We start from the raw sequence: 12,963 nt of genomic DNA, 5'->3' as shown, positions 1-12,963 counted from the left end.
TTAGCTTCTGGTGTTGTTAGTGCACATGAAATAATTAAAATATAATAAAGAGAAGCATATATAATATAATGCAAAAACTTACAGATCATAGCACAGATAATTACTAGTAGGTTGTTGCAGAAAATAAGAGATCAATGGGTTGAAGTTTCTGGGAAAGGCCTTGGGAAAGAGCTAGACTGCTTATTGAAAAGGCTCCAATAACAGAAAAATGGGAAGAATTCTACCACAATACAATAGCGCAAACACAGACAAAAAGAACAGGTATGGGATAGAGACAAAGGAAGACTGAGTTGGCTGATGGAAATATTGGTGGATAAGGCTATAAAGGTAGATCAGGGCAAATTATGCAGACTCTTGATGCTGACATGATTAATTGGATTTGATATGATAGATGTGATAGATAATAGGGATCTTTTTAGGATATAAATAGAGAAAAAGATTTCTGCCTGGATGGAATGAAAAGGAAGGAAAAGCACAGGTAAAGAATAAAGAGACTTATATTTTTGCCCTAGGGATGGCGAAAGGAATGAGTTTTTCATGTGTCGATACACTTCAATGATCTTACACACTTTTTAACATGTAATACTATTTCATGCTAATGAGGGTCAAATGAGATAACATGTATGAAAGCCCTTTATAGGCTAAAAAGTGCTTTAAAAGTGCTAATATCATTATCATAGTTGCTACGAAGGAACTTTTTTCATCTTTAAGAAGAGAAGTACTACTGTAATAAAAATGAACAATGAGGAAATGTTCAGATATCATGGAGCAACTGCCAGTGTTTTACTAAAAGGAAAGAGGGACTGGTTCAACAGCTGTATAGCTAACAAAATTTCAGCTATGTCACAATCCAGGGGAAAAGGTCAAGAATCTCATACCAGAAGCCAACTAGGCAATGCCTTGTTCATTACCAGTAAACTACTTCTTAGGTTTTACTTCCTACAATCCTCCATAATATAAGCCCAAAGGGATACACATAGAAGCTGGCACTTTATAGTGAAGCATGATATGAAACATGTGGCCAGAAACAAAGAACCCAGAATGAAAAGATCAAGACTATACAAATCATGGCTGAACCACAGAAAAATGTATATGGACCCATATACCTTACCAGAGTCCTAGTATTACTGAAGAGTGAGGATGGCTCCACCTGGACAGAGTGGATATTCTAGGTAGATGACACAACACTTCACTGACCTTTTCAACACACCTACAAAGATGAAACCCTGAACAGAGAACTTGCCCTTCTGGATTGCTGAAACAGTAATTTTAGTCAGTCAACACATAATAATACTCAAACTAAGAGGTAGTGCTGAGTAAAAAGGCTGAGCTTTGAAACCAGGAAATCTGAATGAAATTCTGACTAGGTGAACATTCTTTTTTTTTTTAAACTTTAGTTTTAGCAGTCTTTTTTTTTTTTTAAGATTTTATTTATTTGTTTTTAGGGAGGGAAGGGAGAAAGGAAGAGAGAGAGAGAAACATCAATGTTCGGTTGCTGGGGGCGGTGGCCTGCAACCCAGGCATGTACCCTGACTGGGAATCGAACCTGCGACACTTTGAGAACATTCTTGAATAATTCATTTATGTATTCTTAAACCAAACTGAGCAGTCTGAACCTCAGGATTTCTAACAAGGTTCTCCTTACAAGGTTTGGTGCATTTTACCTGTTGGAAATTTAGATTACCAAATCAAAATGTGAAAGCACTTTGTAAACATTTCTTTATAAATAATTTACGAGAATAATAATTATTATCTTAGGGTCACAGGCCAGCAGAAGATCCTGGAAACCTGCTTCCTTGTAACCTGATCACTCCTACTGAGAACCATGAGAAGAACATCATAACTTCAGTTTTGTATTGTTACACTATAAAAACATGAAATACTACTCCCTCTAGGGGGGCTGAAGAGGTGAAACAGCTCAACTGCCACAGAGAGAAAGAAAACAGCAACACTTACAGAATCACAAAGACTCTCAATGTTGACTACTCCAAGTCTTTGGAAAATTCTGTAATTTATCAGTCCCAGGAGATCAAATTTTTTACATACGAAGTTGCCAGAGAACGGTAAATAAGTTAATAAAATAAATTAATCTGAGGTTGTCAGATTAATGATACATAAATTAGGGAGGAACCACTTTTGATTTTTTTTTTACCCAAATTTTGTAATCATTGGATGTGGGATAAGGATAGAGACAGTCAAGTTTTTAATGAAAAAGGGAGAAGATCCCACTATTGGCTATATTCCTATTCCCTTCCCTACTGAGAGAAAGGGTTGTCAATGGAAGAAGGTGGCAGCAGGAAATTAGTGCTCTAACAAGTAAGGTTTCAACAACTACCAGACTATGTTATTCTAAGTGGCTAATAAATTCTTAGAACTATGAAATTATATGAATGAGTCCAAATTCAAAGATCTCCAGTTAATGAAGAATTTCTTTTTTTTTTTTTTAGGTGATAGAAACAACTTTATTTAACAATTCATGAAGTGGAGAGTCTCCTTTTAAAGGACTGCCCAGAATTTCTAATAAAAAATCAATCACTGTCCAAATCAGTAGTGAGACAAATTCTGATTCGTTAATTCTCTCACTAATAAACTAGAGCCCTGAAAACTGACAAAATAAAAAGGTAAAAAGAACACTTACCAACTTGTGAAGTACGTCATCTTTCTTACTGCACTGAGAAAAAATCCAACTTTTGATGGTTTCAGCCACTTTTAACAGAATGCCTTGCTGAAGGAGATGAATGATGTATAGGATTATTAAACCACACCCAAGCAGCAGAAAAACATCAAATAATTCATATCTAATTAATCACAATTTTTATCAGAAAAAGGGAGAAAATCATCCAGGTTATATGCTTTGTCAGTATGTCTCAGCCTCCTTATTAGTTCCCAAATTTACTTGCACATCAAAATCAACTGGATTCTATTTTAGTTAGAAACATATTCCTGAATCTTCAAACTAACGATGTAGAATCAGTAAGTTTGGAATAAGACCTGAAAATGTGATTTTTAATGAGCAGTCAGAAATCATTCTGATGCAGCCCATTTATCTTGGGTACAGTCTAAACTATCTATGTCAAGATGATGATGGTATGTATTTCAGATGAAAACCACAGGGTTCTCCAAGTTCTGAGATATTAAGAACATTTCATTCCATAATACTAAGGCAGAAAGAAAACTTAATTTTAGAAAAACTGTCTCACTGAAATAAAAAGTATATTATTGAATCACTTGAAAATTCAATATACCTTAATAGTCCATTTCCTGAGCGTGCCTGTAAATGGAGTTTACATTCACTGAGTGATCACTACATCCCAGGTATTGAAAAAGGGTCACAGGAACAAAGATGAACACACATAACTGTTGTTGTCAAGAGCTTAGCACAGAAGAGACAGTACAAATAATTACGAACCAATGCACAGTCTGAAAAAGTGTGGGAAAAAGAAGAGGCCAAGGGGAGCTAACAATGGAACTAAGCCTTAACAGATGAGTAGAACAACAGAGGAAGTTAGGGCACTCAGGCAAAGGAACAGGAGGATTACAGGAGAGAGCCACCAAGAACACGCTGTGGGGCTGGTGGCATAGTCTGGGACAGCTGTGACTCAAGGGGATTGTAATAAAGTTAAAAGATATACTGAGATGAGTTTTAAAGGACTTCGGTCTCATATGCCACCATAGTTTAGATTTTATCCTGTGGGCTGTGAGGAGCCACCTAAGGTTTTCATGCAAGGAGTGAAGCAACAAAAAATCAGCATTTTAGAAAAGTGACTGACAACAGTACAGGGGCTGTACTGGCAGGGCATGATTGTAGCCAGCTAAATAATATCCAGGCCTGTACTAGGATAGCAAAAATGGTAGTGACTGGGGTTGGATTTTAGATTAATGGTCAGCGTGGCCATTGATTCGGCCACGCTGACATATCATTCTGTGGTTGGATCAATGTGGGGGTGATGGGAAGTTCAAGATAACTAAGAAGGTGGTAATTTGGAAATATATAAAAAAAAATTTGTCGGGTGCTAAGGAAAGAAGCTATGTTTTAGACACATTAAATCTGAGAGCTTCCTGGGGCACAGGTAGGTGGAAATGTCTAACAAACATCTGGGGCTCAGCAAAGATGGAGAATGGACATGAGTGGCCAATGAAGGCAAGAAGTAGAGGGGATCTGTCAGAGAAAACAGACTAAGCAGAGAGGAGGACTGGTGCTAAACTTTGCAGAGGGAACATTTAAGAATAAACACGGGAAATGCACCTATTTGACAGACCTGGAGCAGTTACTGTCTGCTGCTAAGATTTCAGTGCAGACGCAAAAAAAAGAGGGTTCTCGTGATTTCTGTTTGTCTGATTGTGGCAGCCAAGACTGCATGGGGGAATACAGTGGCAAACATGGAGTCTTTGCAACTCAGAAATAACCTTGTAAACAGTAAAGAGCCTATTTTACTCCAAAAAAGACTCTGAAATATAAGTTTATAAGAAAAGTGTTGAAAAATTATTCTCCTACACTCTTGCCTTCTGATTGATTCCACTTCTAAGAGTTTAAGGATTAAAACTAAGTAGAGGCAAGCCAGTGATTCTTTTAAAAAAATTCACAAGAAAAAAGCCAGAAAAACGTATAGACAATAAATACTTATGGTGAGAATACCGGTACAGACTACTCAGTAAGTACTTGACAATCACAAGAAAAAATAAAGTTAAAAAAGGGTATTAGTGCTAAGGACCATTTCGTTATAAACTTACATTATACAAAAAATTTTGCCTTCCAAAGAAAATAACTGGTACTTCACTGTTTGAACCAAATTTTGAGGGCAATTCTAAAAATACATCCACTGAGAAGGAACTAAACAGTATAGTAATTTTCTAAAATTTAGTTGTCCCGGATTTAGAAAAACTCCATTTTAGAAAAATACAGCTCATACAGCTGAACTGTGTATGATGAAGACTAAACAAACTTTCTAGACATGTGGTAATTTTGAAAAACACTCTCTGCCTACGCTTTTTACTCTTCCTCGATTTCTGAGGGGATGAAATTTTAAACTCTTATTTTATTTATTTATAAATTAATAACATTTCTATATGTAAAAACACTTGTCATAAATGAAAGGACCGAACACCTACAAAACACAAGTTTGCACCCCCACACCCTCATTCCCCCAGCACCGCCCCCTACCACCACACAGAGGTCAAGGTGCATGCTATGCCTCAAGATTATCCCTTGGGCCTTTCCATGTCTTTTCTTACCGAGTAATCTCAAATACAAGTTTTAATCTACAAATACTCTATTAGATATATCTTTAGGTCTTCCTTTCAAAACCCTTCCCAGGAACGTCCATATTAGAAAGGGCAAGGAGAAGGCAGGGTTTGAGTACAGAGGACTAGCAAACTGGCTCTGAACCACGTGAACTATCACTCCCCAACTCCGGTCCTGTAGGTGTTAGTCAGAAACACTAACCAAAACAAACAAGCAGAAAAACCCAAACCATTTCTCTGGCATTTAACTTGCTGTTGCAAACAGGCCCAGCTTGGTTACTTCACATTTTAGGGATTTTTTAAAGAACAGGAGAAACGACCTCTATCACCACAGAGTAAATGGGTAACTGAAAACTTTCAAAGCCACCTCCTGAAAATAATTGAGTCTTGTAATAAAACACTGATTAAACTAGAATTAGCTAAAAAAAATTAGTAATCTGGCTATATTTCTTATTAAATTAGAATTCTTTGTATTAAAACTGAAATGCACTAGAATATTTTTTATTTTAATAAATATGTCAAATAAAACAAGTGAATGTATTAGGTTAATGACTTTTATAGAACATAATTAATGGCGATTCTTCTAGTGTCTCAGCCTCATAATGCTGCACATCAACTATGAGGTATATATAAAAGTATATAATACTGCAGACATAAAGGGCATCAGATATTGATGTATCCTTGAAACTGTTTGTGAAATACCTTATCAGTTTGCTTTCTTATAATTTGTGCTCTTTTAAGAAATATATTTAAAGAAAAATTATTCCAGTTAATATGAGTCCCAGAAGCTGGGTTCTCATTAATGTTTTAGTATATTTTCCTGGTCCTCTCCAGATACCTTCAATATTTAAATAAATAATATATTTTGATTTTCAATCATTTTCATTTCCATGTGTTATACAATTCACCTATGAAACAGTCCAAAACTGCCAGGATTCATGTTTATTTAAACAGGCAGTTTTGTACTACTGATGAATAAAAAGTCAAGTTTCATCAGTGTTGGAGAGGACATGGAGGATTTTTTTGTTTTTATTTTGTTGTAAGGTAAAGAACAGAAGATCAAGTTGTGGAGAACGAGCATGCTTTCTTACTTTTGGCAGGGCTCTTACAGGAGGCTTTTGTTGTCCCTCTGTCACTGAGCATGTTTCTGGTTTTGGTGACAGAGAAGAACATATTTCAAAGTCCGTGTGTCCCAGATCTTGTAAGTATTGGTAAAGTGGAGAATTCTGAAAGAGACATAAAATAAAACAAATTTTAACATCATTACTATTTCAAGTTTTAGAGGCCAAATTCAATACCAAACTTCACAATCATGACTGAACTCTACAAACTTCACAATTATGCACAAACTCTTTAAGGCTTAATCTATAAAGAACTGAATTACATCACAATGCTAAAATATCAACTAATAGTTTATCAGAGGGACCCAAAAAAGGTGAAAACTTGAAATAAAACATACCAATATTTCTGAGTGAGTACCATCAAGGAAAAATTAATTTAGGAATATAAATAGATTTGCTAAGAAATTACTTTGCCCAAATTTTTGTAGTATTAGTGTAGGTTTCTTCAAAATAGCCAATCGTGGCTATATATAGCTCCTAAGAAGACCTACAGTGAAAAACAGTTATTAATTGAAGCCAAGAAGAATTAGGCAATGATTATACTATATTAATAATTTTACCATAACATCATATTCATTGATTCAGTCAAGCACAACTATGTATTATTGTATTATAGATAACACATATAGTACCCAGCTCTGTAAGAAAAAAACTCCAAGAAAGCTATCTAAGATAAGCTTATGTACAAACACATGGCAAATGAGAGTCAGTGTGTCTAATAAAAGCATTAGAACACAGTGGTTAAAGACAAACTCTGGAGCCAGACTACAGTTTCGAATTCCAGCTCTGCCTCTTACTAGCTGGGTAACTATGAAAATTCATAATCCTTTCCTGCTTCAGCTGTTTCAACTAAAGATAGGGATAATAATAATAAATATAAAGCAAGTAGACCAGTTCCTGACACAGTAAGCACTCACTTTATATAAGTTATGTGAAAAGAGAGTAGGTTTTGGAAAAAATGAGAAAAAAAAAACACCCCAATCCTACTGAACAGAAATATCACCATTGCTATTGGATGAAAATCGATGAGACACCTCTTTTTGGATAAACCACAAGCTTTAATTTTAATGTTTAGCTTTCTCTAAAGTACAATGTTGGTGTCATGTTTAAAAATAAACCTGATTCCACTCAACCAAATATTTAATATTTAAAATAACAACCACCACCAAAACAAAGAGCAACACAGCTGCCATAGTATTACTTAACTAAGCATTTTACATGAGTCATCTCAGTTAAGGTTCACAACAAACTATGAAAGGTATCATCATCATCATCATCATCATCATCACCACTATTGTTATTCCATTTCATAGTTGAGGAAACAGATTCACTCAGCTAAAAAAAAATCAGGATAGATCTAACCCCAAGGCTGACACTATGAAATACATCATACTAACTAAAATTACAGAGTCCCTTTGGTCTCTACAGAGGAAGACGCCAAAGCAGCTTACTTATAGTTGAGTGCAAAGAAAAATTACAGGAATGGAAACAGAGGATCAACACCTAAATTAGACCAACACTTTTAGGAAGTACATCCTTGAGTTTGGAAAAGTGAGGAAGAGCAAGAATTTGCTGGACTGGCAGGATTTTGCTGACTTTCAATTTGAGATAAGAAGAGGAGTCAAATGCCTTCCTTTTTAACTATGTTCAATCCCTCTTGAGAAAAATATGCAAAAAATTATAATATAAGAAGGATACCTCTATCAGATTTAAAATCTCTGGTGTCACAAATGGTTAATCTTTACATCACCTGTAATGGATCTTCAAATATTGCCTTGAATTAGTTAATCTGTATTTTCAAACTGAACTCTGAATCATCAGAGTGGCAAAAGAACAAAAATGTTAAGTTCATTTGGGCTGACCTTTTGAAAAGTTTACATACTTTTAAAAAACAAACTTGTTTTTAAGGCAGTAGAATATTTTCTTCAGATGAACTCCCATGGGGAAGAACAATAAATAAGATGGATCAAGTCGAGTTATACTTTTTTATGACAATCCAGACAGTAAATATTTTAGGCTTCACAAGCCATATGGTCTGCATCTCAGCTCTGCTGCTGCAGGGTGAAAGCAGCCACGGATATCATAAACCAGTGAGTGTGGTTATGTTCCAATAAAACTTTATGAGAATATTTAACTTCTTATCATTTTCATGTGCCACAAAGTATCATTCTTTTGGTATTTTACCTATCCACTTAAAAATGAAAAAAACCATTCCTTGTTCACCAGTCATATAAACATAGGCACAGAAGAGGGGACAAATCTGACCCAACCGTCTTAGTTTGACTCTTGTTCTAATTCAAGACTCAGCTGAACTCGAGAAGTGCACACTCTTGAGTGCTAACTATTCTCTTGGAAGAGGCTTGGGGAGTGGGAATGGGACCAAATTTCTTTCTATTCAAATTGTAATGCTGTGTCAGCACTGGCCCCAGTGTCCCTTCCTTTTCCAGTTTATGTCACAGCTCACAAAATAACCAAATGGAGTATTTGTAACATAGATTTTTTGGGGGGAGGCGGGGACAGGGGTGACTAAACACAAGAAAAACAATGAATACTTTCTTTTCCATATACAGGGGTGGGCAAATTAGGTTATAGTTGTAATACAAATAAATAATACAATAATTATTAAATAATAATACAAGAATATACTTGTGTTTCTTGTACTCACAACTGTAAGCCTACTTTTGCCCCATGCTGTATGTTTTGCACATCAACTAAGCACACACACTCAGTTTGAATCACTATACTCTGGAACACTTGCTATTGCATATTTCACAAAAATAGCATACCTGTTTATCCTGTATGATATAGTGATAATATTCAAACATGTCATTTAATACAGTAATTCTACCGGTAGCTTATTCTGCTCTTTTTCGAAACATAAAACTTTTAAACTTTTGGCTGGTCTCACAAGCTTCTTGTCAAAGGCATGACGTATCCATTTGTGCTCTACAACTGTGAATGAAACCTCCATAGTTCTGGGTTCTTCCTCATCTTTAGTGACAGAATTCATCACTTTCATCCCTAGAAAGCACTGTTTTACAGTTCTGGAAAATTCTGGCTTGCCAGGGACCATCACTGTGCTTTGTTTCATGGCTTTAATGTAACTACTTGACAAAATTTCAGAGCAGACAACCTTTGGAGACTAGGGATGGAGGTACTGCAGGTCCAATAAAATGTAATTCCAGTCATCATCATATTTCAGACTAGCACTTTTGCCTTTTTGACTTTAATGCGAATCCTATCATTTTCTAACATATAAACTTGGACTGTATGGACACTAAAGCTCTACTCACTATATTTATGATAGTATTCTGAGTTGTAGCATTTTGCTGTTTTATTTCTACTTTTATGCTTTTCAGCCAGAGAAAATGTAGAATTTAACCAATGACAACACAAAGGACAACCAACCAACCCTTGGTTTATAAACTGAACACTGGCTGAGATGAACTGACCAAGATACACCTTGTAGCACATGAGCAAGTTTTAAGAATACAATGGGATTTTTAGTAAAATTATTATTTTATATTATTTTTTAAATATGTTTGGGGAATAAAATTACTATCACTTTTCCCCTGAAACTACTAAATAACCTGTGTATTACTTGATAGATCTCAGAAAACCACATCATGGCCAGCGGTTCTTCAAGTTTTTGGTCTCCAGGCCTCTTTAAGGTCTTATAAATTACTGAGAGCCCCAGAGACCTTTTGTTCATGTGGTTATCGATATTTATCATATTAAAAACTCAAAAAATAAGGAAGTTATTTACTTACAATAATAATAAACCCAGATAGAGGGGTGGGGAGAAGTAGGTTTACAGTTATTCATATGGAAAATAGTATAATGATCAATAAATAATAATACAAGAAAAAACTGTTTTGTGTACTTACAACTGTAAACCTACTTTTGCCAACACCTCTATTAATGTAAATAATTTTAATGAAAAATACTTTTTTCCCAAAATTAAAAAACAGAATTGAGAACAGTAGATTGTTTTACATTTTTGCAAATTTCTTTACTGTGTCGCTCAATTGGAGATAGTTGGGTTCTTATATTTGCTTCTGCATTCAATCTGTTACAATTTATTGTCTTGGAAGAAAATCAAGCCTTAGACAGATAGTTTGAAAGTATTTTAATAGTCTTTTCTGATAATTGTATTATCGAGGAATAGCCATAACAAAACAACAATAGTTTTAAGTCTTGAAAAGGTTCATTTTAATGTGGAGTATGAAACCATATTGATGAGCTTTTCATACTCTACATACACAGGAGGATAAGTGCAGATAATGTTTTAGTATTAAAAACTGATCACCCAATATAAAATAATTTATTTTTATTTTTATTTTAGAGCAAGGCGAGGCTCCCTATTGCAACAGCTTAATCACTATACTTGAAAGTTTTCTATTAGGCATATAAATTAATATGCAGAAATTTCTGTTTCATATAGTGAGCATTATTATAGGTTGATAGCTTTAGAAAGGGACTTTTTTTTGTGGAGGGTAAGGCGAAATAGGTGGTGGTAATTTTCTGTATTAAAATTTTTCCCTTGGTTCAAGTAAAATAGAACCACAAATGTTTCAGTTAAGTTGTTTTCTTGAAGAGAAATTATCAGCAAAAGTATAATTTTGTAGTGTTGGACAATGTTACTGCTGCCAAAAGAAATATGGAGAACCTTAGACGCAGCATGTGGGAGCTTCTCAGGAAATCCTTGAGGTTAATGATTCCTGTAAATTTCAGCTGACAGAAAACACACATTATAGTACCAGAAAGAATTTTGCTAAATGAATGATAGCCAAGAGATTTTGGTCATGCTAAGATTGTTCTGATGGTCGAAACATTTTTTGTAAAAAAAACAAAACAAAAAACAGACAGGAAACCCTAATACTTTTGCTGAACAAGCATTTTAAGACTCATTTATGACTCATTTAAATCCTAGATTACCTGTACTTCTTGCCCTCATGAGATAACAGACCCCACACTAATGGATATATGAAGTCTGAACCACTCTAATGCACTGTTTATCTTCTGCACGATTTATGGTACATCCTGCGGAAGTGCCAATACCTTTATTGCTGGTTTGCAATTGAGAAGGAAGATTAACTAGTATAGAAGTGGAAATGATGAGTAAATGCTTTTATGATTAGGCTCTCTCTTCTAAACCGCTTTAAACCCTTACAGATAGAACAAGTTGTAACCTTTCAGGTTCTAGCTTAGGGAGGGACAAATAGGCCAAACATGGAAGAGCTGGGTGGCCCATCCAATAACAATCACTGAATCTTCTTTGTCCCAGGCAATATCTAGGCACAGGGGAGAAAACAAAACAGGTGAGGTCCTTGCTAAAAAGTTTTATTCTATGATTCTTCCAGTAACACTATGGTATACCAGGCTTTCAACAGTACTAAGGAAAATACTGAGTGATCTGATACTTTCCAGGTAGGGCCACTTATGTTTCAGGAAAATCCTCCCTTGGTCTAAGCTTTGTTAAGTACAACATTAGAATGCTGTGGGGTTCTTAAACTTCTTCAAGTGATAAAACAAAACTCATTATGTCCTCTGAAAGACAAAATTTAAAAAATGGGTATGTTAAAATACAGAATTCTGTGCTAAATCAAATGCCATATCATTCTATGCAATCAGCCAAATTCAGAATATGAAAATTCTAAAGGTCAAATTACCCAGTTTCTTCAACAAATAAATGATATAATAAAGTTGGAGAAGGCAGAGAAAACTGTTAAAGACTAAAGGGACGTATCACCCAAATGTGACATATGGATATTTTTTGGATGCTGTTTTGAACAATTATTAAGAAGAAATTTTTTGAGATACTTGAGGAAATCCAAACATAGCCAAGGTATCAGATGATATTAGAGAATTACCATTCATTTTATTAGGTGATTTAAAAATCTATTTTATTGATTATGCTATTACAGTTGTCCTATTTCCCCCCCTTTATTCCCCTCTGCTCTGTATACTCCCTCCCACCTGCATTCCCTGCCTTTAGTTCATGTCCATGGGTTGTACATGTAAGTTCTTTGGCTTCTACATTTCCTATACTACTATTAACCTCCCCGTCTATATTCTACCTGCCATTTATGCTACTTATCCCCTGTACCTTTTCCCCTCTCTCCCCCTCCCATTCCCCCACTGATAACCCTCCATGTGATCTCCATTTCTGTGATTCTGTTCCTGTTCTAGTTGTTTGCTTTTTTTTTTTTAAGGCTCAGTTGTTAATAGCTTTGAGTTTGTTGTCATTTTAATGTTCATATTTTTTATCTTCTTTTTCTCAGATAAGTCCCCTGAACATTTCATATAATAAGGGCTTGGTGATGATAACTTGGTAACTCCTTTAACTTGACCTTATCTGAGAAGCACTTTATGTGCCCTTCCATTCTAATGACAGCTTTTCTGGGTAGAGTAATCTTGGATGTAGGTCCTTGCCTTTAATGACTTGGAATACTTCTTTCCAGCCCCTTCTTGCCTGCAAAATTTCTTTTGAGAAATCAGCTGACAGCCTTCTGGATACTCCTTTGCAGGTAACTGTCTCCTTTTCTCTTGCTGCTCTTAAGATTTTCTCCTTATATTTCATTTTGGGTAATGTAATTAT

At 35.2% G+C, this 12,963-nt stretch overlaps 1 protein-coding gene across 7 annotated transcripts in view; it reads right to left on the bottom strand.

Moving 5' to 3' along the window:
• The window catches only part of VEZT (vezatin, adherens junctions transmembrane protein), a 65,730-nt gene that overhangs the window by 30,232 nt on the left and 22,535 nt on the right, over nt 1-12,963 (bottom strand). For 6 of the 7 annotated variants that reach the window (XM_028531800.2, XM_028531802.2, XM_036019430.1 and 3 more), the window contains exons 2-3: nt 6,333-6,467; nt 2,639-2,725 (exon numbers count right to left, since the gene is read on the bottom strand). In XM_028531800.2, coding sequence (XP_028387601.1) covers nt 2,639-2,725; nt 6,333-6,467 — 222 coding nt within the window. Of the gene's footprint in view, nt 1-2,638; nt 2,726-6,332; nt 6,468-12,963 lie in introns of those variants that run through there. The other variant, XM_028531801.2, reaches the window with a different exon arrangement.

The sequence above is a fragment of the Phyllostomus discolor genome, chromosome 2 (genome assembly GCF_004126475.2).
Source record: "Phyllostomus discolor isolate MPI-MPIP mPhyDis1 chromosome 2, mPhyDis1.pri.v3, whole genome shotgun sequence".
Taxonomy (NCBI): Eukaryota; Metazoa; Chordata; class Mammalia; order Chiroptera; family Phyllostomidae; genus Phyllostomus; species Phyllostomus discolor.
Note: the sequence above shows the minus strand (reverse complement) of the source record. Positions and strands in the feature narration are given on the sequence as shown.